General features: G+C 39.1%; 1 protein-coding gene across 3 annotated transcripts in view; it reads right to left on the bottom strand.

Annotated features, from left to right (window-relative positions):
• Positions 1–27,092, bottom strand: part of UACA (uveal autoantigen with coiled-coil domains and ankyrin repeats) — a 95,622-nt gene that overhangs the window by 22,240 nt on the left and 46,290 nt on the right. Inside the window, exons 1-10 of one of the 3 annotated variants that reach the window (XM_045449242.1) lie at positions 25,020–25,653; positions 22,698–22,831; positions 17,782–17,870; positions 14,567–14,631; positions 13,741–13,798; positions 9,531–9,601; positions 9,325–9,431; positions 5,725–5,906; positions 4,299–4,336; positions 1,427–1,495 (exon numbers count right to left, since the gene is read on the bottom strand). In XM_045449242.1, coding sequence (XP_045305198.1) covers positions 1,427–1,495; positions 4,299–4,336; positions 5,725–5,906; positions 9,325–9,431; positions 9,531–9,601; positions 13,741–13,798; positions 14,567–14,631; positions 17,782–17,870; positions 22,698–22,831; positions 25,020–25,058 — 852 coding nt within the window. In that variant the 5' untranslated portion in view covers positions 25,059–25,653. Of the gene's footprint in view, positions 1–1,426; positions 1,496–4,298; positions 4,337–5,724; positions 5,907–9,324; positions 9,432–9,530; positions 9,602–13,740; positions 13,799–14,566; positions 14,632–17,781; positions 17,871–22,697; positions 22,832–24,242; positions 24,353–25,019; positions 25,654–27,092 lie in introns of those variants that run through there. The other 2 variants (XM_045449243.1, XM_045449241.1) reach the window with 2 other exon arrangements.

The raw sequence follows: 27,092 nt of genomic DNA, 5'->3' as shown, positions 1-27,092 counted from the left end.
CCCCGTTCATGCTCTGTCTCTCTCTGTCCCAAAATTAAATAAAAAACGTTGAAAAATAAATAAATAAATAAATAAAAATATTTAAGCAATCTGTACACCCCATCATGGGGCTCGAACTCATGACCCCAAGATCAAGAGTCGCATGCCCTTCTGACTGAGCCAGCCAGGTTCAGCAATAAAGTATTTTTTTAATGTTTATTTATACTTATTTTTGAGACACAGACAGGCAGTGAGAAAAGGAGACAGAGAATTCCAAGCAGGCTCCACATTGTCAGCACAGAGCCTGATGAGAGGCTCGAGCTCACAAACTGTGAGATCATGACCTGAGCTGAAATCAAGAGCCAGACACTTAACCGACCAAGCCAGCCGGGTGCCCCAGCAATAAAGTATTTTTAAATTATGATATATACATTGGGGGTTTTTTTAGATACAACGCTGCATCACACTTAACAGGCTACAGTAAAATGCAAAAATAACTTTTATATCTACTGGGAAACTAAAAAGTTCATTTGACTCGCTTTATTGCAATATTTGCTTTGCTGCAATATTCACTTTATTGCGATGATCTGGAACTGAACTGCAGTCTCTCCGAGGTATGCCTACAGACGACGGTCCTATGCTGTCTAGTTAATACAAGCATATACAACACAGCAAACCACCATGATTCTAGTAAGTACAAAATAAAAGAATCACCTGGAAATAGAAAATAGAAGAATATGCTGCTTTTAACTTCTGTTTAACATCTCTCAAGTTCATGCAAGTGTTCTACTGCTTTTGCTAACCTAATTATTATTTCAGTGCTCTGATGACATGTTTAAGGCTCCAATTTAGGGCTATAGTTCACTTTCTTAATACCACATAGTAAACTAAAAAAGCCCAAATAAAATGCTTTTGTTTTATCATATGGAAAACAGCTATACAATGTATATTTTAACGGTGTTTCAGTCATAAAATAAGCCATTTAATTATGGAATCTTTCTCTGACATTAATCCACATAATAATTATTTTTTGATCAAAATAAAAAATACTTGCATTAGACAAAAGTAAATATTTATTTACATTAATAACCATCATTTTTAATCACAATATTTAAACTTGTATTCATTTTTTAAAATAAATACAAATTTAGAATTTATGGCCCCAGATATATTTAAATCAACAAAAAGTTACATAAAGTTGTTAAATTATTTGCTCCTAATACATATGAAAATGATACTTTCTGTGAGATAATACAACCCAACCATTTGTTTCAAACGTCAATTCTTTTAGAAGATATGGCAAGAAAACAGAATCACAAAACATAACAGGCTGCCCTCCTTTCTCCCACTCATTTTCTCTCGTTTCTTGTTCCTTCTCCTCACCCGACCCCACTACAAACAACACTGCCATTCGCTGCAAAGGAAGACACCACTTTTTTCTTTTTACCTGAATGTTTGGATGCTCCCTCTGACCTGACTTCATATTTACTTCATCTAGCATGTATGGCAAATTTCGCTTTGGTGAAACATAAGAAAACACAGGTTAGCAAGTAGGAAAATACAGAGAAGGACATTTTCCTCAGTAGGCAATGATCTCCAATCAGCGCTCTGAAGCTTATCCAACGCTAAATTTTGCCGTACAAAACACAAGGGGGCAGTGTTTCCACTTAAAACTCCAAATGGACGGCAACTCTTAAGTTTTAAATAAATCAAGAATGATGTATTTTGAAATACGAAGACATAACAAAATTTAAAATCTGAATTGTTAAGGGTTTATTTGAACTAAAGTCACCAAGATTTAAAAGGTAGGATTCACGCTAGACCCAAAACTAACATTGCGCTAGAAGGCATCATCAACTATTCCCAAAGGAAAAAATCTAGTATTGAAAATGAAGAAGGAGGGGGACTTACATTAATGTTAAAATGAAATACGGAAATTATTTACTTTTCTAAGCACTGATAAACTACAAAACAAAGGGTGTGGGAAGAAAGAGAGAGACAATCCTCTGACCAGAGCTATACAGAAGATCTCTAAAATGACTTGGTTCAGGACATGTCGTTTTGTACACTTACCGCTTTGAAACCTTATTCCAGCCTACAGATGTGCTTTCATAAAAACATTAATAAGACAGCGTAAAACCTTTTTTTTGGCCCCAACTGACCTTTTCATCCACATAATAGTTTAGAAAGCTATGGTCTTCCTTTTTGAGAGCTTTAAAAAAAAAAAAACTAATACTTTAATTCTCCAAGGTTTTTTTTTATATTTTGTATTATTTGTCGAGTTTTGTTTCACCAGGTGTTTTAACCACCATTCTAATGAGAGGGGCAAGGTCCCATTAGACAGATATTTCATACCCACGATTTGGTCCAAACTACATTTCTAGCCTCATTCCTTCCGGCAAAGGACTGTTCCTCATGTGAGATCTGACCTGCTTCCTCATTCTACCTTCACCCCCGCCTTCCCTTCAGAGGGCCCTTCATCATCTGACATCTGCTTACCTCGCCCGCCTCTTCTCCTCCTCGGTCAAGTGCATTATCGCTCCTCCACTCTGACCTTCTACTGCCCCGTGGACATGTTCAACATGTTCCTGTATCAGGGGGCTGGCACCTGCCCTTCCCTCTGCCCGTGAGGCTTCTCCTACAGAGCCCTTGTGGCTCCCTTCTCGCTTCCTTCAGACCTCTGCTCAAATGTCACTTCCTGAGAGAGGCCTTTGCTGGCCACGGCATCTAAAACAGCTTCCTGCCCTCTCCTTCTTCATCCCCTAATCCCGTTCCACTTTCCTTCAAAGTGTATGCCAGGATGCTAACTACTAGTATTTGCTTGGTTTTCATTTCTCTCCCTAGGCGGGGAGCAACACGAGGCAGGGACTTCGCACAGCACTATGATTCCATGGCACTTAGGACAGTAATTGGCATATAGTAGGTGCCTCACAGATGTCTGTTAAGCAAACAACTGAAGAAGTCTTATTTTGAAAACTATACTGTGGTCTTCTTGATAACAGGGATTAGCTGTCCCTTAGTTCAGGAACAAATCCTGTTGACAGCAGATCTTTTTAAATGTATTCAATAAATAACGGGAATAAGTGAGTTTTACTGTTCCTAGCAGAATATTAACTCCATGCATTCACTTAGATAACTCCTAGAGCACAAAACAGAATACCATTCCCACATTAATATTTGACAATTCTTTATCTTAACTATCTCTGTAATTCAGAAATCACTTTGGTCTCATCCCATGTAAGATGGCTGATACAGACATAACAGGGTACAGTTTGTTTTTTCACTCCACTCCCACTTAGGTTGCGTGAGGAATGGAAGAGAAGGGTGAAATGGCTGCTCCAGATGGAAAGGTAAAGTGACGGCAGACGTGACCCATGCATGAAGTATGACTTAATTCTGATGGGTGGAAAAGGAGAACATGCGTTAATGTAGCTTTCGGATTCTGGTGAGAGGAAGAGAAATGATGTTCAGAGAGAATGATGACCAGGACTTCTCAGAGGGTACCTGAGGCCTCTCTCCGGGGTTCGCAAGTGCTCAGGCTCCTCTCACTAGAGAAAAGCTGAAAGCCTGGAAGGGAACAGCCAACAGAAAAGGACAGCTGCCTACGCTAGCTTTGAGCAAGTCGGTGACCGCGCAATACGCCAGCCCCCTTACTCTAACCTAAAGAGATCAGGGGAAACAGGAAGACATCTACTGAGACGGGGACACAAAACCAGGGTGACATGGTGTTTTGATAACAAGTTAGTACAAAGTATGAATTATCTCATGCATTGTATTTCAAAGTCCTCGTTAAATACCGATAAGGTGAAAACAAAAAGCGCAAAAAAGCAGAATAGTAACAGTGGTATTGAAATCACAATATATAATTAGTTTTGAATTCTGTTTTCTTCATTTCTTACTGCATTAGAAGAATTTCCCGTAACAGTAAACATTTCGCTCTCTTATTAAGGGAGAGTAGAGGAAACTGTTAATGCCCTACCAGGCTAAAACTCATCATTTAAGAATCTCCACAAGGTACAATATCTCATATTTGAAAGGGCTGGAGGCTCAAGGCTGGCAATCAGGAGGTGATTTATTTCCCACTGGATATATTCACTGTATGACTGTATCACTGTAATTGAGATTCACTGTCTCAAGCTGAGTGATTGTATCAAAGCCTCAGGATCTAAATATCTGGGTTCTACAGGGGCATGATTAACTGAGGAGAGAGAATAGCATGCACTTAAACTCAAAACAGTTATGTATAATCACTAACCTGTAAACACTTTACTGAAATTGAACAATATATATAATTTTTAAAAAATAAAATGAAGACCTACCTGTTGTAAAGATGGTCCTTTCTTCCAAAGTTCTCTTCCTGAAGATTTAAAGAGAGAGAGAGGAGAAAGGAATAGTAAAATGGCAGGTTAACTTGGATAGATTACAGACTATGGATTCCCTAACACACAACTGAGTCATTAAAGAAATCAGTTTTAAGTTTCCTCTAAAGCTTGCTACTTCACAGGTAAAGTGACAGGGACCTATTTTTTACCTGCATTTTCTTCTTTTCTTTTTTTTTTTTTGCTATGACTATGTCCAGGTAGATAATATTCAACGCTAGGAAGTGGAGGCAATTGCAAAATACGAAATTTTAAACACTTTTAAATTGGAAGGTAATTTGTCAATATATATCAAAAGCTTAGAGAAATGTGTATATCCTGAGACCCATGATTCAATTTCTAGGAACTGATCCTAAGACTTATAAAAATATGCTAAAACATTTATGCATAATGACAGTCACTGAATTGTTACGCATATTAGTAAAAACTATAAACTTAAATGACACATACAGAAAATTGCTTAATTAAATTAAACTTAAATATATGGAATTTTAGGGGCACCTGGGTGGCTCAGTCGGTTAGGCATCCGACTTCGGCTCAGGTCATGATCTCATGGTTCATGAGTTCAAGCCCTGTGTCGGGCTCTGTGCTGACAGCTCAGAGCCTGGAGCCTGCTTTGGATTCTGTGTCTCCCTCTCTCTCTTTGCCCCTTCCTCACTCATGCTCTGTCTCTCTCAAAAAAAATAAATATTAAAGAACATATGTGGAATTTTATGCATTAATAAAAATCACAATACAGACAAAATATTTATCTAGGAGGGAAAACTCTTCAACATTTATTACACAAAAAATAACCTGCAGCTCACTGTAAGTGAGCTTAATTTTACGCATAGGCAAAAGACTGAAAGGCTATTCCTCAAAATAGTAATAAGGAGTCTTCAATGGTAGGATGAGTAACTAATTCTACTTGTGCTTTTCTGTATTTCCCAATTTCTCTTTCATAAAGATAGAGAAATACTTGGTACAGGTATCTGATAAATATTGGTTGAATATTTTATATACATGTTTAAACAAGGATTCTTTCTTTAAAACTTTTTAAGTAGAAAAGGTCAGCGCTACAGCCCTCCTCATCAAAAAAATACGTATATACTAGTAAAACGCACTTGATTTGGCTCTTTGTCCTCATTGAACTTACTCCACAGAACGGGGTTTACTCAATCAACTGGCCAATATATGCACCAAACACACTGCTCCAAACAAGTGACTGCTAAAATCAAATACGCAAAGCTGCGGAACAGAGGGAGACAGACCAATGACGTGCATCAGGAAATAAGGTTTTGCTTCTTACAAACTGTGGTTCCACCATCTAAATCTTTCAAGGCTGCTCTTTATTAAGCTAGACATTTCTAGTTACTTTGCTACCTACCTTTGTTGGTATTTTCCGATGCAGTCTTCAGTAAACTTAGGATGTCCAGATTGTCACCAATTCTTGCATAGTAAGAGCTGTCATGGCCCAGGGCATCCAGCAAGCTTACATCAGCACCATTTTTGATTAAGACTTCTACAGCATCTTTACAACCATACTCACAACCTAGCATGAGAGCAGTTCTAAAAGAGAAGACAAGAGGCACAGAAGACCTTGAGAAAGATCCAAGAAGATATTTTGGAAACCTTCCAGGGGCTCCCTTCTTAAAGAATAAGTATTACTTATTAGGGGCGTTTGGGTGGTTCAGTTGGTTAAGCGTCCGACTCTTGGTTTCGGCTCAGGTTATATCTCACGGTTCATGAGTTTGAGTCCCGCATCAGGCTCTGCAATGACAGTGCAGAGCCTGCTTGGGATTCTCTCTCTCCCTCTCTCTCTCTCCCACTCCCCCCACCCCGCCTCTCAAAAAAATAAAGGAACTTAAAAAAAAAGAATAGGTATTACTTTAAAAAGTCATACTTGTTATGCATACCGATTTTACTTCATAGATTTAGCTTCTATTTTAACTTCATCACATTTACAAAAACATTTGCTGTGTGTCTTAGTTTGCAGAACTGAAAACCTCACATCACCTTACATACATTTGTTGCTGCCACTGCCGAACTCACCGCAAAATCTTCCAAAACGGATACTGTCACCCATCCATTCAAAACCCATAGCTATAAACCCACACTATGCGAGTCCCTTCATGAACTGAACCTTGTATCATGCAAACCTCTTCACAGCGTCCCTTCTACTCCAAAACAAGAATCAGATTCCCGTTCTGATTTCTCTCCTTGGAAGAGCTTGCCTTCTCCTAACCGGGGGCCTTCGCATCCTCACACTTAATTTCAAAACTTGCCTCCTCTATAAACCTTCCTCAACTATCCCCATTATCATGGACCACCGTAATAGGATCATTAGCACTGAAACCCTTTGCAAATAGTAATAATGTAATTACACAACTGAATCATCATGGAGATGTGGAAGGACGCTGGAAATTATTTTGTCCCATTCCTAGTGTTACTGCTGAGGAAACTAAAACATAACGAAATGGAGTGACTTATCCTATGTCTAACACTGTCTTTGACTGTGAACGTTGGATTTTGTAAGGAAATGGACTCTTGCCTTATTCTATGTATACTCTGTTTCTCTTCTCACTCCCCAGTAGTTGCTGGAATACAATTTTACATCCACCAGGCACCAACAAAGTTTTTTTTTTTAATTAGGGAAAAAAAATGTTATAGATAAGACAGGAAAATAAAGAAATACAGAGTGTCAGAAACTAAGTTTTTAATTTATTTTTAAAGCCATCTGCTACCTAGCCTATTTAATACACATTGCCCTACTTTCTGTGTGTGTGTGTGTGTGTGTGTGTGTGTGTGTGTGAGAGAGAGAGAGAGACAGAGAGACAGAGAGACAGAGAGAGAGACAGAGAGAGAGAGAGACATTCAAGTGCTTGGGAAAATATAAGATTAAAAAATAATAATAACGTGGATCAACCAGATCATCCCTCTCTGATCCTAAACTTTATTTTAAAATTTTTTTTTTCAACGTTTATTTATTTTTGGGACAGAGAGAGACAGAGCATGAACGGGGGAGGGGCAGAGAGAGAGGGAGACACAGAATCAGAAACAGGCTCCAGGCTCTGAGCCATCAGCCCAGAGCCCGATGCGAGGCTCGAACTCACGGACCGCGAGATCGTGACCTGGCTGAAGTCGGACGCTTAACCGACTGCGCCACCCAGGCGCCCCTAAACTTTATTTTTAAACCAAATGTTCTTAGTCATGCTTAGAACCAGATTATAGTATCTGCAAAAACAAAGTAATGCAAAAAAGCCACTTCCTTAATCATCACATTAATGATTTAATTGCTTAAGAATTTCCTCCTTTGAGAGGTCTGAACAATACAAACAAGTAGAACTATAAAATCTGACATCTAAAGACTATTTTATTATACTTATCTGCCTCTAGTGAAATACAAAAAACAGGATACATGTTTAGAGGAATAAAATTAAGTCAAACGAAAGCAAAAATTTTACCAGTCATCATTTACAAAACGCCAAAAATTTGTTATAAATTATTGTAATGCTTCAACTAGGGGATGGGATGCATTTCAGATACTTCGTTGTCAGAAGCGTGACCATGAACATGAGAATTAATGCAGCGCCACAATACACTAGACCTACAGGAGGGGAAATGGAGAATTACAGACAGAAAGGCTAGTGCACACCAAATAAAATGACATCGGACACAGAAGCAAAAATAAATGCAGGGAACCTCGGGGTACAGAAAGGAACTCGGTTTCAGAGAAGGAGACAGCACTATGCCCAGGCAGGGTAAGGAGAGGGAGCACGTTGGGGAAGTCTATAGAGAAAAACGGCAAGCTCCAGGACACCCAAGAACCTTTACTCTCAAAAGATTCACTAACAAAGAAGCAGACTGTAGATGTAATTTTTTATTCCTCTCCCCCATATCTTATTTGAGCACATTTCTCATTGAAAATTGTTTTAAAACTTTTTTTTTTTTTTTTTGGTTCGGTCTTACATATTAATCCTTTATTTTTTTTTTTTTTGATGGTGCATCATTAATTTTTTTTAATGTTTGTTTGTTTATTTATTTTAAATATAATTTATTGTCAAGTTGGCTAACAGCAGCCCCTCTGGAAAACAGTGTGGTGGTTCCTCAAAAAATTAAAAATAGAACTACCCTACAACCCAGCAATAGCACTACTGGGAATTTATCCAAAGGATACAGGAGTGCTGACGCATAGGGGCACATGTACCCCAATGTTTACAGCAGTGCTTTCAACAATAGTCAAATTATGGAAAGAGCCTAAATGTCCATCCACCGACAGATGGATACAGAGGATGTGGTTTATATATACAGTGGAATACTACTTGGCAATGAGAAAGAATGAAGTCCTGCCATTTGCAGCAACGTGGATGGAACCGGAGGGTATGATGCTAAATGAAATAAGTCAGAGAAAGATATGTTTTCACTCATATATAGAACTTGAGAAACTTAAGAAGACTTTAAAATAGGGGCGGTGCTTGGTGGCTCAGTCAGTTAAGCAACTGACTCTTGATTTCGGCTCAGGTCATGATCTTGCAGTTTGTGGTATCGAGCCCCTCATCAGGCTCCGTGCTGACAGTGCAGAGCCTGCTTGGGATTCTATTTCTCTCCCTCTCTCTCTACCCCACCCCCGCTCTCTCTCTCTCTCAAAATAAATAAATAAATAATAAAATAAATACAAATTCTTAAAAAAAACAAAGTAAAAATAAAATAAATAAGTGGGACATGATTCCTCTTTCTTCAGTTTTCTGACCTGAACACAGGCTCCAATCACTGCTTGTATTCCACATTTACCCTGTCATCTTCCCCTATTTCCCTCTCCTTTCTTCATCAGACTCTGGGGAAAAAAGGGGGGGGGGGAAAAGAAGTGGGTGCTAATTCCAAGGAAGGGGAGATCTAAGGGGGAATGGAAAGGCCAAGGCACAGCGGCAGAGTTTCAGAGTCGCTGCAAATCCAGCTGGAGTCTGCAGGGCTGTGATAAAAGGGTTACCTGTTTTGTTTGTCTCTGGAATTAATATCCGCCCCTTTATCTATCAGCATTTGACAAATTGTTGGCCTACACATCTGAGTGGCCAGAACCAGGGGTGTCCGCCCATCCTAAGCAACAAGAAAAATAAAACAGCATCAAGACAACAAATCTCCCAAAGCATAAAAGGCAGAATACTTGGATTGAAATGAGAATATAAACTGACTTACTACATCTTTGGCATTCACTGAGGCCCCGTGGTCACAAAGCAGCTGAATGCTAGAGGGACAGTCGGCCATGGCTTTGAGGAACAGAGGAAAATGATAAATGGTGAACATCTGGCGGTAAGACACATGGTGCTTTGCTACGTCCATAAAAGGCGTAAGTTCTTCCATTTCTAAACTACCGAGCTTCACGTCAGCTGCTCTCAGTTTAGTACAAGTACCCATTTTCTCTCTGAAAATGGATTAGACAAGGTCATTTCATAAATGTTGTATAATGTATTGGGACTAAGGAATATTGTCACCCTTGCAGAAGACGACATGCTGCTACCCTACAGGTAAACATGGAAAATAAAAATAAATTTTCTACTTAGAATGTATTCTTAAATGTGGCTTAATCCTTGAAGGGTTAGCTCAATTATTTTTTCAATGAATCGTATTCAGTTGTTTATAGAAGAGTCATAGTAAATAAGGTTTGACTCATAATTCATATTTCCTTTTAAAAGCAGAGACTGCAATGTCTGGCCTTAATGATGCAAAGCAGAGTCACTTTCCTAAAAATTCTATTACAAAACCACACACTGCTTCTCCTCTGACCAACACTGGAGTTCATTATTTGTATTAGAAAAAAAATTATTGTTGGGGCTCCTGGGTGGCTCAGTCGGTTAAGCGGCTGACTTCGGCTCAGGTCACGATCTCGCGGTCCGTGGGTTCGAGCCCCGCGTCAGGCTCTGTGCTGACAGCTCAGAGCCTGGAGCCTGTTTCAGATTCTGTGTCTCCCTCTCTCTGCCCCTCCCCTGTTCATGCTCTGTCTCTCTCTGTCTCAAAAATAAGTAAACGTTAAAAAAAATTTAAAAAAAAAGAAAAAAAAAAAAGAAAAAAAATTATTGTTAACTTCATAAAAATAGGATTGTGTTTCAACTCCCCATGAGTTTTTATTAAAAGTTTTTATATTATTATTAACAAATACTCCCCATGAGTATTTATTAGGAGTCAAGACTAGACTATTACCCACAAAAAGTACAAAGTCAGCATTCTTGTGTGTGTGTGTGTGTGTGTGTGTGTTAAATTAAACAGAATAAAACCAAATATAAGAAAATCAAGTAAATTTCATTTCTGCTGTCTTTAATCCAGCAAGCCTTTTATATAAAATACAAAATCAGTCTTAAAAAAAAAGAGATAAATTGAAGCTGAATACATTAATTCAGGAATTATAAAATTAACAACCATTCAGGCCCAATTAAAAGTAAGAATGAGGGGCGCCTGGGTGGCTCAGTCGGTTAAGCGTCCGACTTCAGCTCAGGTCATGATCTCACGGTCCGTGGGTGCGAGCCCCGCGTCAGGCTCTGTGCTGACAGCTCAGAGCCTGGAGCCTGCTTCCGATTCTGTGTCTCCCTCTCTCTCTGCCCCTCCCCCGTTCATGCTCTGTCTCTCTCTGTCCCAAAAATAAACGTTAAAAAAAATTTTTTTTTAAATAAAACAAAATAAATAAAAGTCAGAATGAAAAAGTGTAAAGCATAGCAAAGGCCAGAATTACAATATGGTGAACCAGGAAAGTCAGTACTAAAGGTGCTATGGTGGAGAGTGGCAGCTGTTTATCAAACTGTGGTCACCCTTTCTTCCATGGTGATAAAGTTGTGCTGGGAGCATGGCAGCTCACCTGGAGACCACAGTTCCCAGACTTCTTTGCATGCGGGCATGGCCACGTGCATTAGATCTCACCAGCGGAATGTGACAGGAGTGACGTGTGCTACTTTCTGGCTCTAGGGCTTAAAAGTGTGGTTTGTACATTCCTCCGTGATCTTTCCCCTTCCTGTTAGCAGGAAAACACAAGTGCCTGCTATCAGCTTCAGCCTTATAGATGAGGACGACACCCTAGGCAACAGCAGAACTGCAAAGTGGAAGACATCTGGGTCCCTGAATGACCATATGGTACAGAGGCACAAGCCAATCTGAACACCAGGACTATGACACGAGAGAAAGCAATTGCTAGGTTGTTGGTTTTTTTAAGCCGCTGTTATGTTATGGTGCCTTTGTCACAGCAGCCTAGTCTTAGCCCTAACTAAGACAAAAACTGCTATCAGGAGTTAGGTGCTATTACAACAAATACCTAAACGACATGGCACTGGCTTAGTGGCTGGATACTAGGTGGCGAATAAACATATTTCAGGCTAGAGGTCTTGTGATTTTCCTCATGCTGTGGCAAAACATTTGAAAGAGCTATTATCCATGATAGAAGCGTATCATGTGGCTATGGAGCCTTTCCAGGTGACTACAGAAGGGGTACCGTGTGTCTATGGAGCCCTTCTAAGTGAAGCAATAGAAAAGGGCCAAAATTTTGGTGCATGTTGGCAGCTGCTTACTACTTTTGGTGAGGTATTACAAGAAAGAGATGAGGTCAAGCAAGACTCAGCCAGTTTATGAACAGGGATAAAAGGGAATAGAGAGCATCTAGATAGCTGGGACCTCAGAGATGTGGGGAAGCCAACTGTTTCTCTATATCAAACAGCAAGATAGAAACTATTGTTGGTCACAGATTTTCTCAAGGACTTCCCAATAAGGAGAAAAGAAAAAAAAAATCTAGTCTTGGAATAAACAACATCTTAAGGATACTATAATCCCATTCAAGAGTATGATTTCAGATGGCTTAAAGGTGGCAGCCATTAAATGAGGCAGGGAATCGTGAGCCTACAAATAAGGACAAGAAATAAAGGAGGCTTAAGAACTTTGTGTCCAGAAAACAACTTCGAAGACAGACGTATGGAAGTAGCTGGTGATGAATAAACCAGAAAGTCCACCAAGGCTTTATAGGAACCGTACTATGCAAGGTCCCAGAAGCCCAGTCTGCTAACACTCATGATTGTTCTAGCCCTTCAGCTGCCTCTACAGAGGACATGCTCTCTGCCGTGCAATTTATCTGTGACCCTAAAGAAAAATGGACAAGGAAGAACCTCCCAGAAGGCGGAGCTAGGGCCTGTAGAGAACAATGGATAAGACATTTCTCCTCAAGACCAAAAACCACATAGGCATCATTGAGCGGCTCAACTGACAATGTATGTGAAAATGCTTTGCAAGTAACCACCATCTTATACAAAAAGAAAAGAAGAAAAAAATCATCGCGTAAAAAATTAAACTATCCTAAAGCACATAAAATGTTTTTAAAAACTATAAAAAAGGGGCACCTGGGTGGCTCAGTCGGTTGAACGTCTGACTTGGGCTCCGTACTGACAGGCTCGGAGCCCCAGAGCCTGCTTCGGATTCTGTGTTTCCCTCTCTCCCTTCCCCTTCCCCGCTCACACTCTGTCTCCCAAAATAAATAAACGTTTAAAAAATTATTTAAAAAACTAAAATAAAGATACCAAAGTTTGAAGGAAATTTGCAGTTTATTGCATTTTTCATTCAGACCACTTTCCTCTACTGCAGAGATTCCATAAACATGAAGAGAGAAGGTAGCTATCTTTCTTTCCTTTGGCCTTCCAACAAAATGTAGGAATGTCAGGCTTAAGAGTCAGGCCAGAGGTCAGACTGTTGAACATTCCAAAAATACTTTCATACTTAACCTTTGCCTTGAAGACACCTAAAGAATAATACAGATAAACTTAGATCCATAAGTATGCATAATAAACTCTGTGAAATTACTAGTACAAATCTTTTTAAAAAAAACAGCACATTATAGAAACATGAAAATCAGCACTGAGACCTAAACCAACAGATATCACCACCATTAATTAAGAAATTACTACATGCCAGGCACTATTTATGATTTAATTAAAACCACTTACTGCAGTAGCATTAACTTCATTTGCAGATGAGAAAAATAATGTTCAGACATGTTAATTAGGTAAAAGTAGTTTTTAAGAAAAAGAAAAGTCATCTTCCCATTTCTCCTACCAGTTCCTCTGCTCCTCTCATAACACACACACACACACACACACACACACACACACACACACACACACGGTGCCTGGAGCTCCTTGAGAGCAGGATCATGGTTTATTTATCTTTGGACTTTGGATATCTAGCAAACTAGCCTGGAAACGTTGGCTGAATCTTTTTAAGCTGTACAATCAAATAAATTTCAAATCTGCATAAACAAAAACTTCGTAATGTTGTTTCTCCGCGAATTATACAAATATATACGTTAAAACTTTGAAATTAATTTAAACGCCTAGCCGTTTCAACAAATAATCGCTTCTGTCCAAGCGCAACCTTCGCTCACCTGCGTCATGAAGTGCGGTTCTCCCCTGCAGGTCCACATGCTCAGTGGGACAATTGTACTGTTAAAACACAGAAACTCAGTCATCTGGGAGAGTTTTACTTTACAGTTAAATATCTAGACTCAAATGAACAGCTGTTATTTAATCTTAAAATATTCCATTTATCAAAAAAAACTAAACGTCTACTAGACAAGCCACTAAATATTTTGACATGAAACAAATAACATTATACTGTAAAGTTGAGTTTTTCACCAAACAGGAAAACATATGGTACATTATAATAGCATGGGATGCAGAGACTGTTATTGTTTGGGTGTTTTTCTCACCAAGAGTTAAAATTTGAACTGAATCAGGAAAAACAAAGGAGGTCTGCTGTGAAACTTCGTGGCAACAACATTTATGGAAATGTATGGTGGGACCCTTTCCCACTAGTTCAAGGAATTCTGTGACTGCTTGACTACAAGTTTAACTAATGGCATTCATATCATATAGTCTAAGTGCCTGATGTTTATATAGAAATATATAGAGCCTATGTTGTATCACTTTATGTCACAGCCTAGACAACAGAAAACTCCAGTCTCCAGCTAATGTCAACAGGAAGGTCAAGCCTTTGTTATTTATTTTTAATACACCGAGTTATGCGATTCACTTCCCTCAGAGTTTCTGCTCTTTATTGTTCACATTCTTTCACAAACGATGGGAAAGATATTACGTAAGTCAAAATTAGCCCACTATTTTCTTTGATCTCAAATTCCAAAAACACATTGAAAACACGTCTATTATTTGTAGTCAAAATAATAAAGCTGAAGTATTAACCACTTTTACTACCTGTAGAAGTTTTTGTAGACACAATGCATGCCCATACTTTGCAGCCAGGTGAAGAGCATTTCTTCCTAGAAAAGAAATAATTAAAGACATCCACGAAGGGTTATTTCCTTCACGCGTGAATTTTCCAAAGAAATGGGACTCATTTTTCCAACATTAGTTGACAGGACACTTAACTTATCAGCACGCTTTCACTCAGGTCGACATTTTAATAAGAGATAATATACACACCAACACAATGAAGGGGGTAAGAAAAATTAAACATATAAATCCATAAAGAGCAAGAACTTTGTCATAGTCATCACTGTATCTCCAATATCCACAGTAGTGCCTGAGACAGAGTAAGTAAGTTAAGTCGGCACAGGAAAGAAGGGAGAGGAAGAGACAGAGAAAAAGAGAATGGGGACAGGAGAGTGAGAAACATACCTAGATTTCTCATAATAATTCCAAACAGGCAGTGTGGACACTAAAGTGCAAGAAGTTAAGAGACCTAAATCAAAGAAACTAATTTTCAACTAAAATTCAAAGTTCATTAGGACTGTGTCTCTGAAAATAAGACAACTTGTTCAAATATAATGTGTATTAAATGTGAAAATTTAGGGGTGCCCGGTGGCTCAGTTGGTTAAGTGTCCGACTCGTGATCTCAGGTCATGATCTCGCGGTTTGGGAGATCAAGCCCCACATCGGGCTCTGCGCTAACAGCGTGGAGCCTGCTTGGGATTCTCTCTCTCTCACTCTCTCTGCCCTTCCTGCTCTCTCTCTCCTTCTCTCTCTCAGATACACAAATTTTTTTTTAAATGTGCAATTTTAAAGGAAATTATCATCTGAAAGATTAACTCTGAATACTGATCCAGAACAAATTAGCAGTGAGTCCGGGTCTTTAAACAGGTACAGGTACAACATACTCATCCATACCTAAACATCCTCGAATTACAAATAAGACAGATGTGATGATTTCAAATTTCAATTTGTTACTGTTCATGGACAAGTTTCCTAGAGCTTTTACACTGCGAAAATTGACAAGGAAAACTCACATTTACATGGAAAGTAAGAGAGAGTATGGAGTGGGACGGTGGGGGAAGGCACAGTGGTGACAGTCCCTGGTACTCAACAAACTGCCATAGAAACTTGATCAGATAAAAATGTCAGGTAGGTATTTCCTTAGCCAAATCCAAATCCAGCCACTTGAGAGGACAGAGTAAAGAAATTAAGGAAACATCAAAATCTAAAGCACAACACTATGAATTACACCCAACACTATGAATGACACTATGAATGCCCACCTGGTGAGACCTGGGTCACAAATACCTCAAAACCCAAACCACACTAACTTGAAATCTGGTTATCTTTCACCTACGTTTGTACTGGTAACAAATCAAGGAGTTAAGATAAAATACATACCATTTTTTTTTTTCAACGTTTATTTTATTTTTGGGACAGAGCAAGACAGAGCATGAACGGGGGAGGGGCAGAGAGAGAGACACAGAATCGGAAATAGGCTCCAGGCTCTGAGCCATCAGCCCAGAGCCTGACGCGGGGCTCAAACTCACGGACCGCGAGATCGTGACCTGGCTGAAGTCGGACGCTTAACCGACTGCGCCACCCAGGCGCCCCTACATACCATTTTTTAATTGAATTGTTATCCAATATCCACATCTGGACTACAACTGACAATGTGACAGCAAATGAGACAAGGTCCTTGCCCTGAGGACAGGACAACTCAATGGAGAAAAATACCAACACAAAGTAAATAAAAGTAAAACTGGACAACAGCAAAAACGAAAGACAAAGAGTTGAAGCAGAGTAGGCTGGAATGCTGCACATGAGATGATGTCTGCTGAGCCTGGGAAAGCATCTGAACCTATCTTCTCTGAAGGCGGGAGGGCAAAAGTCACTAGATCGGCCACTAGGCAAAAATACCCAGAGCGGAAAGAACACAGACAATACATAAGAAAGATGCTTGTTTGAATGAGAATCAGCACAATATCTAAATAAAGTCTAAAGAGTTCTAAAGAGATACACGGTTAGTCCGAAATTTCTAAAGCTAAATATTCCTCCACACCAATGGAATGCTTTTGTAAATAATTAACATATTCTTCTGTTCGTTCAGAGGTGGGAGATAAATAGAGTTTGTTCTTCAATTTAGAAGCTGACACATCTTTAGGTAAAGATCTTCCTCACTAACTTACTGAGATCTCTCTATCCCTCTGCCTCCCTTTCATTTCTAAACACGATGCTGGTTTAACTGTAATGTATTTATTTGTCTATACACGGAACCACAGGATAAAATATGAAAGTTGTTAAGGAAATTCTCTGTTCTAGGTCACCTCCTATATTTATTGAATAACAAAGTAGAACTGCAGAGAAATAAGCTGTCAAGAGAATGGAGAGCGGTCATCCTGAGAAAACCAGCATGTGCATCGAAGAAAGACAATGGCTATCTTCGCATGTTTAAAGGTCTATCCTGTGATGTGCAGACAAACTTAGGCTGTACGAGTTTGAAAGACAGACATGGGTACGACTACATTTAAGCAGAAGGCACAGAAAGAACCAGACTTCAAACTGTCTACAAAAAAATTTTTTTTCTAAATGTAGCTAACCAAATACAGCACAGGCTTCCTTGCACGGCATAATGGTAAAAAGCAGACTCCGGTCACAGCTCATCCATTGAAGGACTCTGGGCAAGTCAGTGAATGGCTCAGTGCCTCACAGCCTCCCTGGGATGGTGTGAGGACAGAATGAGCTGGCACGTGTTCGTGTGCTCAGCAGAGTAGCAGGTGATGTGAGTGGCAGCTCTCCTTGTTATGATCATTAGTGGGAACGCTGTTGTTGTCATGAGGCCGTTAGTTCCCCGTCACGAGAAATGTTCAACCCAACGCTGAACAACCGCATGACAGCAAGAATTCATATACTCGAGGCTACAGGAGTAGAATCTAAATGGCCCCTAAAGGTCCTTCAAAACCTGAAATTTTAGGATTCGGGAACACTACCAAGACCAGCACTTGACTTCAGTTCAGCAACCCTGTCTCCGCACTTCCCTGTACTTCACCTCTTCCCATCGACAATACCTCAGAAGTAAACTTTTTCTTAACTATTTAAAAAGAGAAAATTAAGGACTTCTCTTTTTAAGTCACGTTCGGGTCTGATTAAGAACATCAGCAGTGGACAAGGCTTGTCCTCTCTTTTTGTTGCACAACTGACTATGGAGGCAAACCCACCTGCAGTGTCAGTGGTTGTAATATCAACTCCATGGATAAGGATGGCATTCAAACATTCAAGATTCCCTTTTGAGGCCACAACATGGAAGCTAAACAAAAAGAAAATATTTGTTATGCACAGAAACTACTAAATGTCAACTTAAATGTTACATCAACGTCACCTTTTATTCAACACACACACACACACACACACACACACACACACACACACACACGTTTTAAAGGCTACATTAAAACACCTATATGTTTTATGTCAGAAAAAGAAACCTATCACTTATTACTGAAAAACTAATTTTAACCCAAATTTACATAAGGAGCCAAAACGTCCTAGAAATAGCTCCTTAGAACCAATGGAATATTCCAATGTTCAAGAGTCTTAATAATAGAAAATGTATACAATAATACCGCTAACTCTACAGTTTATTATTCAGTAGCGAAGGCGCTGGTGCTAGAAGTCTGATAGATGCATGGAAAATTTTCTATCAGATTATTTTGCTTCGTTTCAAACATACTGAAACTGCCAAGACAACTCAAGTTATCGCAGAATGCTAAGGCCAAAGACAATCAAAACACTTAATCCTTCTCTTTAGAATTATCAAATTAAACCTTGCAGAGAAAAGCCTTCAGGACAACAAACTAAGCAACGCTTGGAAAGCCATAAAAGTCATCTTCCCCGAAAGTACCAACAACTACCACCCATTCCTCCTTTGGTTCACAGACCTGTATGACTGGGCAAAGTTTCACACAAACAGGCATAACAGCACAAGCTTCCTAATAAGACAAGTAAAGGCTGCTTTAAAAACTTACTTTAGATCATCAAGTATTCCAGATCCAGTGGAAAATATCCCATTGTTTCTTTGATCATCTAACACTTTATTAACCAACCAACCTGTACAAAAATCTTTGGGCCGCAGTAAGAACAGACAGCGACTGATTGACTATACTCCACCAAATCCAAAGTGGTAGGTAAACACAATAGGGCTTGCTAGCAAAGGATGTTGAAATCGGGTCAACATAGAACTGAACCCTAAATAAGGACAATAACCACTGTGAAGATGCCAGGAGATAAGGATGTGCAAGCTCTCTGCCAGGTGCCTGGATACAGACAAACTCTGAACACGCTCTCAAAAGGGGTCTTCCATAACCACGTCATCTAAAATGTCTATGATTCCCCATTCCCTGAAGCCTTAGTATGCCTACTTCCCCAATCCCTGCCTTTATTCTATGGAGAACTATGTATTATCTAATACACAAATTCAAGATTTATTTTCTTTACAGTCTTTCTTTATAATCTGTCACTCTCCTCCTACTCAAGTATAAACTCAACAAAAGCAGGGATTTTTGTCTGTTTTGCTTCCTATTACATTCCCCAGACCAATTTAAGTACCAGACAGATGACAGGCCCTCAAATATTTGAATAATTAAATGCCTGGAGTCGCGCTTGGGTGGCTCGGTTGGTTAAGCAACCAACTCTTGATTTCAGCTCAGGTCATGATCTCACAGTTCACAAGTTCGAGCCCTGTATTAGGCTCTGCACTTTGGGGATTCTCTCTCTCTGTCTCTCTCTCTCGCTCGCTCTCGCTCTCTGCCCCTTCCCCACTCATGCTGTCTCTCTCTTAAATAAAGAAACTTAAAAAAAAATAAATGCTCAGAGACAAAATCTGGAGATAGGCTGCAAATTCACTTCCAGATATTACAACACTCCGTCATGTGTCTCGACTAGTATTATTATGATGGATGTAAATGCAAACCAGACACCAAGCACTAGTAAGTAAAATAAAGGAGGTTTGTGTACAACTGAATTCGAGAGACAGAGATATTTCTGATTAAAGGAATACGGTGTTCACAGGAATCAGATAAGTTCTCCTTACAGTGGAATTAAATTCCACTATAAATCTGTAAGATTATAAATCTTTTTTCAATACCAAAGTAGGGAATTATACCGTGCGATGCACCATTAGAACCTTTTGAGGAACGGTAATTTCCTTCAAGCAAACATTTTTAGTCTCCCAACAATCTTGGAGGGAACATTTTGTTTGTTTGTTTTCCTTTCTTAGCTCAAAAATTTGGAAGACTTCTTTCTTCAAAATAAATCAACTGGGGCGCCTGGGTGGCTCAGTCGGTTAAGCGTCCCAACTCTTCATCTTGGCTCAGGTCATGATCTCATGGTTCATGAGTTTCCGAGGCCTCTGTTGCGCTCTGCCTGTTTGGGATTCTCTCTCTCCCTCTCTCTCTCTCCCCTGCTCACTCGTTCTCTCTCTTTCTCTCTCTCTCTCAAAATAAATAAACTTAAAAAAAAAAAAAAAGGAAAAGCAGATCAACATTACACTGATGATGTACCAAAGGGCAGAATTCACAACAAATCTACAATGCATTATTAATGCAGATGTGCTATAAATAGCACACCTCAGAAAGAAGACATATTGATCACTAACTTGTATACAAAGAGTCGTAAAGGAAATCTGAAAAATTAGTTTATAGAAATACTCTTTTTCAATATAAAAAATCAACTTTAAGCTGTCTTTTTTTATTTATTTATTTTTTCAATGTTTATTTTTTGAGAGAGACAGAGAGACAGAGCAGGGCAGGGGCAGAAAGACACAGAATCCAAAGACACAGAATCCAAAGCAGGCTCCAGGCTCTGAGCTGTCAGTACAGAGCCCGACATGGGGCTCGAACTCACAAATCGTGAGATCTTGACCTGAGCCCAAGTTGGAAGCTTAACCAACTGAGCCACCCAGGCATCCCAGAAGCTGTCTTTTTAAAAACAAGACCTATATTTGTGTTTCCACAACAGGAAACCCAGGTAATACGGGACAATGGGAAAAACCACATAAACCGTACGACATCTGTGTGAGGGCATCAGTAAGCTAACAAGACAGTGAAAAATATCTAGACCAGGATGCAGGGAAGGAGAGAGGCCCAGAGAGGCGAGGGTGGTATCTGAAGCCATTTTTTGCCCAGGAGCATTTACTGATTCCAGAGAAAACAGCTGGGAGCCAAACAAACGTCACTTCTGACAGCCTGAGGGGACAGAGGGACAGGAATTGGTATCTGACTTTCCAAGTGGCAGTGGGGATTTCCGGTGACTCTGTCCCATTTTGCTTTGGCAATGGGCTGAACCCTAGGAGAGAGGTGAACAGGAAGAAAACAAGTCCTTGCAGTGACTATGGCTAGGCTTCAAATATTTCATTTCTGAAACTGGACTGAGGTCAAGAAGCACAGGTTACTTTGGTCTTAAATTTCAAAATTAAAAACAAAAAAAAAAAAAAAACAAGTCATTCAAAACGAACTCACTTTTGTAATTACATAATATACAGAAAGCATATTTGCAACGTGTCCTATACACAAAATGCTTTTGGAAGCATACAGTTTGTATGCAATTTAGGAAGAATACAGTTTGTGTGCAAGTAGCAAAAGGAAAATATTTTATCCCATGAATCCTAAAAGCCTTCTATTTCCTGCAGTGAAAACCTTAGAGACTAGAACTACGCACATATTTCACAAACTAAAGTTCATAGTTCATCAAATTACACCAGATTTTTATAACTCTGACCATCAATACAAATAATTTCACTCCAAACTGAACCTCAGATTTAAAAGACATTAACAGAAACTGAAGCAATCATTCGTTCAAAACATCCAAAGCATGGATAGGCAGAATTGAAGAAATCAGGTTTCACTGAAGATTTTCATCCCAAAGATTTCCTGTATCTTCTAACATGTTGGCATTTGGGAAAAAAGAAACACGAAAAATAAAGTCACTTCTAGATGTTAAATTTTTACTGTTTATACTGTGAGCCCTAAAAATAGCTTAAAATTTAGCGAAAATAGGAGCAGGACTCAAAATAACTAATGTTGTCATAGCTATCAGACTGCCTACTTGATAAAACTGAGACAGCATTTAAAAACTTGGAACTTTTCAACCCTTACTGGTATTAAAAACCAACTTGATTTTTAAGTCGTGCTTTGCTATGTTTCCTGTACTTAAATATACAAGCATCCTAACATATTGATCTATATCAAACTTTCACTATCCACTTCCTAATATTCATTTCTATATTTAGTATCTGGTTTCCAGTTATAATATTCTAAATAAACTCATGAAAGACTGAGAGGAATTTTAGGAAATGAGACTTTTCACCTCTAACTTTGGAAGGTTTCCCAGAGGTTTTAACTGCTATAATTATAGAGCATGGTGCCGGACCATACACCTGCCCTTTAACCCAACTGCTCCCACCCTCAACAGGAAGGCAAGTGAAGAAGATTCGGGAGGGGCGGGAGGAAAGATAAGAAGGTCAACAAGCCAGTAGTCGTTCTCGGAGACCCCAAAGCCAAAGGGTGGGATCACCCCTGTGCCTCCCTAAGACACACTAGTTATTCTGCCTCTTCTGTTCTACACATTCTTGTTTAAAATGATCACCGAATATAAAAATAGATCGGGAGTTGAGAGGAAAAGTCTGTGTAATTACAGAAAACTCTTCCAACACAGAAAACTTGGGTTCACATCCCAGCTCTGTGACTTTTCATGAGTTTAGACCAAGTTATTTAACCTCTGTAGACTTTCTCCTACTGCTTTCAGAGGGCCGCTGCAAGGATCAAACAGGATAAGGAATATGAAAAAGGTGATACACAGAAATGCACCAAACAACCCAGGCTACGGTTTGCCATAGAGCCTAAACAACTAGACCACTGGGTAGTATTTTAGCGTTCTCTGTCTAGCTTGAAAATCTTTCAAATTCAGGACAGTTATTAGTCTATGATGTCTGAAAAGCAATGTGTGAAAGATTGTAGAGCATGGTTTTTGATCAAGGCTTTTTAAATTAATAAGTTGATAGCCACAATTCACAAATTTCACTTGTGTCCCAAGAGCATACCCAAATCCCCTTTGGGGAGTTAGCATCAGTAATACTTACGCAGATCTGCCCTCCACGTCTAGTTTGCCTGGATTGATGCCCTTTTTAGCAAGGATGGAGGAAACTTTTTCTACATCTCCCCTTTCTGCAGCTTTCATCAGTCGGTCATCATATTTATTCCAATCTGCTGCATGCTACAAAAAGAAAAAAAAAGTAAACATGGCCTACTCTACATACTATATTAGCAAGACTTTCTAAAGCAGGAAGGAAGAGGAGGGAAGACAATACTGCATGATGTATCACTCAATGTCAAGTCGCATCCCACATTTCCTTCTCCCTGCTATGCTGACTTCACGAGAAGAGCTTCTCCAAACACCTGATATTCAAGAAGCATTTTAAACGACGCTTTTGAGAAAGGGCATGTTTCTCACGTTCTGTTTTCTTTGCCCTCAGAGCCAAGAAAGGAAATTAATAATTGCCGAAGACGTACCCCGTGCCAGGCATGAATTACGCAAACAACCCCCATAAACTAAAATCATCATCCCCATTTCACAAATGAGAAAAGTCAAGGCTCCAGGGACATTGAAAAACATAAGGGGCCAAACCCAACCAAGACTTCTCATGACTTCCAGAATCATGTGTCCTTCTCCTACTCTCTAACTCATACTTTCAGATTTGGCTCTGTTTATCTATCTCCCAAGACCTTAGATGCAGTGGAATTCTGTACACATTTTAAAACACCTCCCTCCCCCCACCTTATTTAAAAGATACTGTTGGGAATATATTTATAAATGCAAATTAGACACACACACACACACACAGACACACACACGTATCCTGTCTCTGTCTCAACACAGAAAGCAATTCATGAAGCTTACATATTAGAATAAAAAGAAACTTCTACGTAGAACAAACTTAAAAAAAAAAAAAGCCTCTAAAGTATTAACTACTTTAAAATCCTAAAATAATAGGATTACAGGTGACTTTCATTTTCTCCCTTCTTTTTTACATTCAACATACAAAAAAGATTTTTTTTTATATTAACAAAACTCAGTACATATATTTAAGAGGAAGATTAAAGGAAATTTTTTAAATAGGAGTATATATCACATGATATACACCTTAATTGTATCAAGGTTATTTTCAGCTTTGGAGAAAATATATTCAAGACATTCCAAGGCCAATAACTTGGATTTTTTTCTTAGTAGGCAGAAATGTAGAACCCAGAACTAAAACATACATTATTTAAACAAGTAAGGTTTTAGCCTTTTAAAATATTATACAGTAAACTTACTGCTAAATTCTGTACTAAGCCCAGTATTATTTCCAGAACAAAGAAAGATGTACCTATTTTTCACTTAAACTTACAAAACAATTCCTGTGTCCACAAATACCATAACAAATCCCTGAGGGAGAAAAAATGAATCTCTTATATGAAGCATATCCTCTAAATGTTTCATCATTATGATTACTTAATATCACCTATCTCCTTCAAACGGCCACACAAAATCACCAGTCTTCTAGCTAAATGAGCAATGTCTTCCTTACATACTTAAAGAAAGTGAAACTGTATATGAAATTTGAATAGGAGAAAAAGATAAAAACATTAAATTTTTAACCCACTCCTGAAGTGAAATGTTTCAATGGAATCCGGTTCGAGTACCTACACAGACTTCAGAATTGCTGCCTCTAAATCAGTTAAATTTGGAGATGAGCCCACTTCCGCCTAACTTCAAAAGCACAAACTGTCAACTCTGAGACTCGCCCTGTTTATTGGCTCAAGGTCTAAACTACATTTTAGGCACCCCCTTCTTTAGCTTTAAAACAAAACAGTTTACAGACTCTCAACTGGGGAGTGGTAGTAGATGCAGGCTTAAGAGACTTTGTGTTTTCAAATGCCTAAGGGATTAAGTCACGTTTAACACACAAATACTGGCTCTAAATTGATTAGTTTATCCTTGCAGCTAAAACAATCTGTTTTATTTCCAATTAAACTTGCTGCTGGGGAAAAGAGTTATTGAAAACACTGAAAAAAATTGTAAAATCCTAAAGAAAGGCTTTTAGGAGATGGTTAAACATGACCAAAGTCTCATATTCTCATGTGATTTTTCAGTTCCACTTCACGAAGTGCCGTTTCCATTTGGTCCGCTGTCAGTTAACAGAAACCCTGCTCAATTACGAAGATTCTATTATGAGCTTCTTAAATCCAGAAAAAGAAACAAGAACTTTTGTTTTCTATCATTAACCCCAGCCTACTAATCAAACAGAAAGATAGTAAACAAGGAGACCAAAATTAATAAAACAGTAGTCCACTTTAAAAGAATACGGTTTGGAAAGCCTAACCAAGAATCTTTTGTTACACTGCGCTACAGGGATACCTACTCTGTTCTTAGGAGCACAAGAAAACCAACAGCTCATCATAGACAGGATTTAGTTTCTTGTCGCTAGCAGCAAACGGCTTCGCCTTAGGTTACAAATCTCTGCAGCTCACAAAGCACGCCCTCAGACAAACTCCTAACCAGTGAATCCGTCCCTCGCTTTACAAATCTTCCTGCTCTACAATCTTCATGCTGTGCTACACTTAGCTTGGATCTCTAACGATATTTTCTTCGTCTTCGGGATCCTTCTCCGCCTTCATACCGCTTGAAAATTATCTTCCTTGCTGAACAGCACTTGATTGCGAGCGGCCGGAGTCAGGTACCGTAACTCCTCCTGTTTCTTATTGTTTAGACGCTGTCTTTCAAAGCTGTCCCTTTCAGGGACTCTGCTGGAAAACCTGCACAGCACTCTACATCCTGCCTCAACACTGCAACCCAGACGCTGCAGTGCATGATAAAACTGTCCACCTCCGAATCCTCCTGTAAACAAGGGGTAGACGGTCTCCCATTGGTCAGGTTCTATTTTAGATTCCATAGGCCTTGACAGCTGAGTGATAGAAAAGAGCAGCTAAGAATATACTGTAAATGCATGCTTCTCCTCTGAGTAATAAATTTCAGGTCTACTGGGGACAAATGACTCAAACACATTGTAAAACGTGCTTATTATACATCGCGTGACATCATGACAACACCGTTAAGAGACGAATTTGGTTATTCCACAAGACAACATTTGAAACCAGTTTCAGTCTTCGGATCTACCGTGAAGTTATAACAGCCTTGATAAACAGGATATAAAATTCTATTTTAAGCAAATGTGTCACACTTTAATTTAATACACAAACACATACAGAGTGACGCTTTCAAATTTTCTCCATTTTCCTTCATACCCCTGTCGGGCTTACTCTGCATACAACCAGGTTTCAGTTTACAACTGCTGCCAGTCTGTCTCCTAACATGTTAAATGAGAAGAGCAAAAGGCGTTGCCAAGACATTAAATAGACTGCATCGTGATGAATACTTTCGACAAATTTTAAATTTAACTCCGTACTCTTCATGTCTAAGTTTAGCACCCTGCCTGATACAACAAGTAAATATTTTACCAGTGGAAAGTCAAATTGTCTGGATTCAGGAATTTTTAAAAAATAGATTAAAAACCTAACGAGGCAAATAGATATTGAACACTGGGCTAGACGGTAAATGAAACTCTATTTGGAGATAAAGCAGACTACTCCTCTACGTTCTTTATGACGTTTAACATACTTGTACCAATGTTCCTTACTTTGTCAAGGAAAGTAACAAACATCCACAAGTTCCAGGGTGTTGTTTACCATGTATTACCACAAGAGCGTGACAGTTTACGCTTCCTCCAAAAAGACCAATTTGGGAAAACTGTTTCATGGGAATGTAAAACATTCCAACACAAGTGTTTATAAGAAGGAGGTAACTGCTATACTATAGATCATGCTGCCAGTTAAAAAGTGTTATGAACTTTGGGGTGCCTGGGTGGCTCAGTCGGTTGAGCATCCGACTTTGGCGCAGGTCATGATCTCGCAGTTCGTGGGTTCGAGCCCCACGTCAGGCTGTACTGACAGCTCAGAGCCTGGAGTCTGCTTCAGATTCTATGTCTACCTCTCTCTCTCTCTCTCTCTCTCTCTCTCTCTCTCTGCCCTTCCCCTGCTTGTGCTCTCTCTCTCTCAAAAATAAATTTAAAAACATTAAAAAAAATTGTTCTGAACTTAAGCAATCCATTTCCTACTAAATTTAAAATATTAGGCGCATATTCTAATTATAAAATACATAAGGTCACACTCCATAATATATTATTTTTGAAACAATTATTTTTTTCCCCAAATCGCATCAGACATCACAACGGATTCTTGGCTCGACCCTGAGACTCCACCCACTCTATTTCACCCTTCTTCAGAGGAAATCTGGGATAAAATTCAGGCCCTGTTCTTTGGTTAACAAAGCAAGCACATTCTTTCTAGAAATAGACAGCCAAGGGAAAGGAAATAAAAAGGAGGAAATCTGTAATGAGTAATAAAAGCCATAGAAGGAGCTGTTCACACTAAGGCTC

This window comes from Leopardus geoffroyi, chromosome B3 (genome assembly GCF_018350155.1).
Source record: "Leopardus geoffroyi isolate Oge1 chromosome B3, O.geoffroyi_Oge1_pat1.0, whole genome shotgun sequence".
In the NCBI taxonomy this organism is placed as follows: Eukaryota; Metazoa; Chordata; class Mammalia; order Carnivora; family Felidae; genus Leopardus; species Leopardus geoffroyi.
This window is presented reverse-complemented; position numbering and strand designations above follow the sequence as displayed.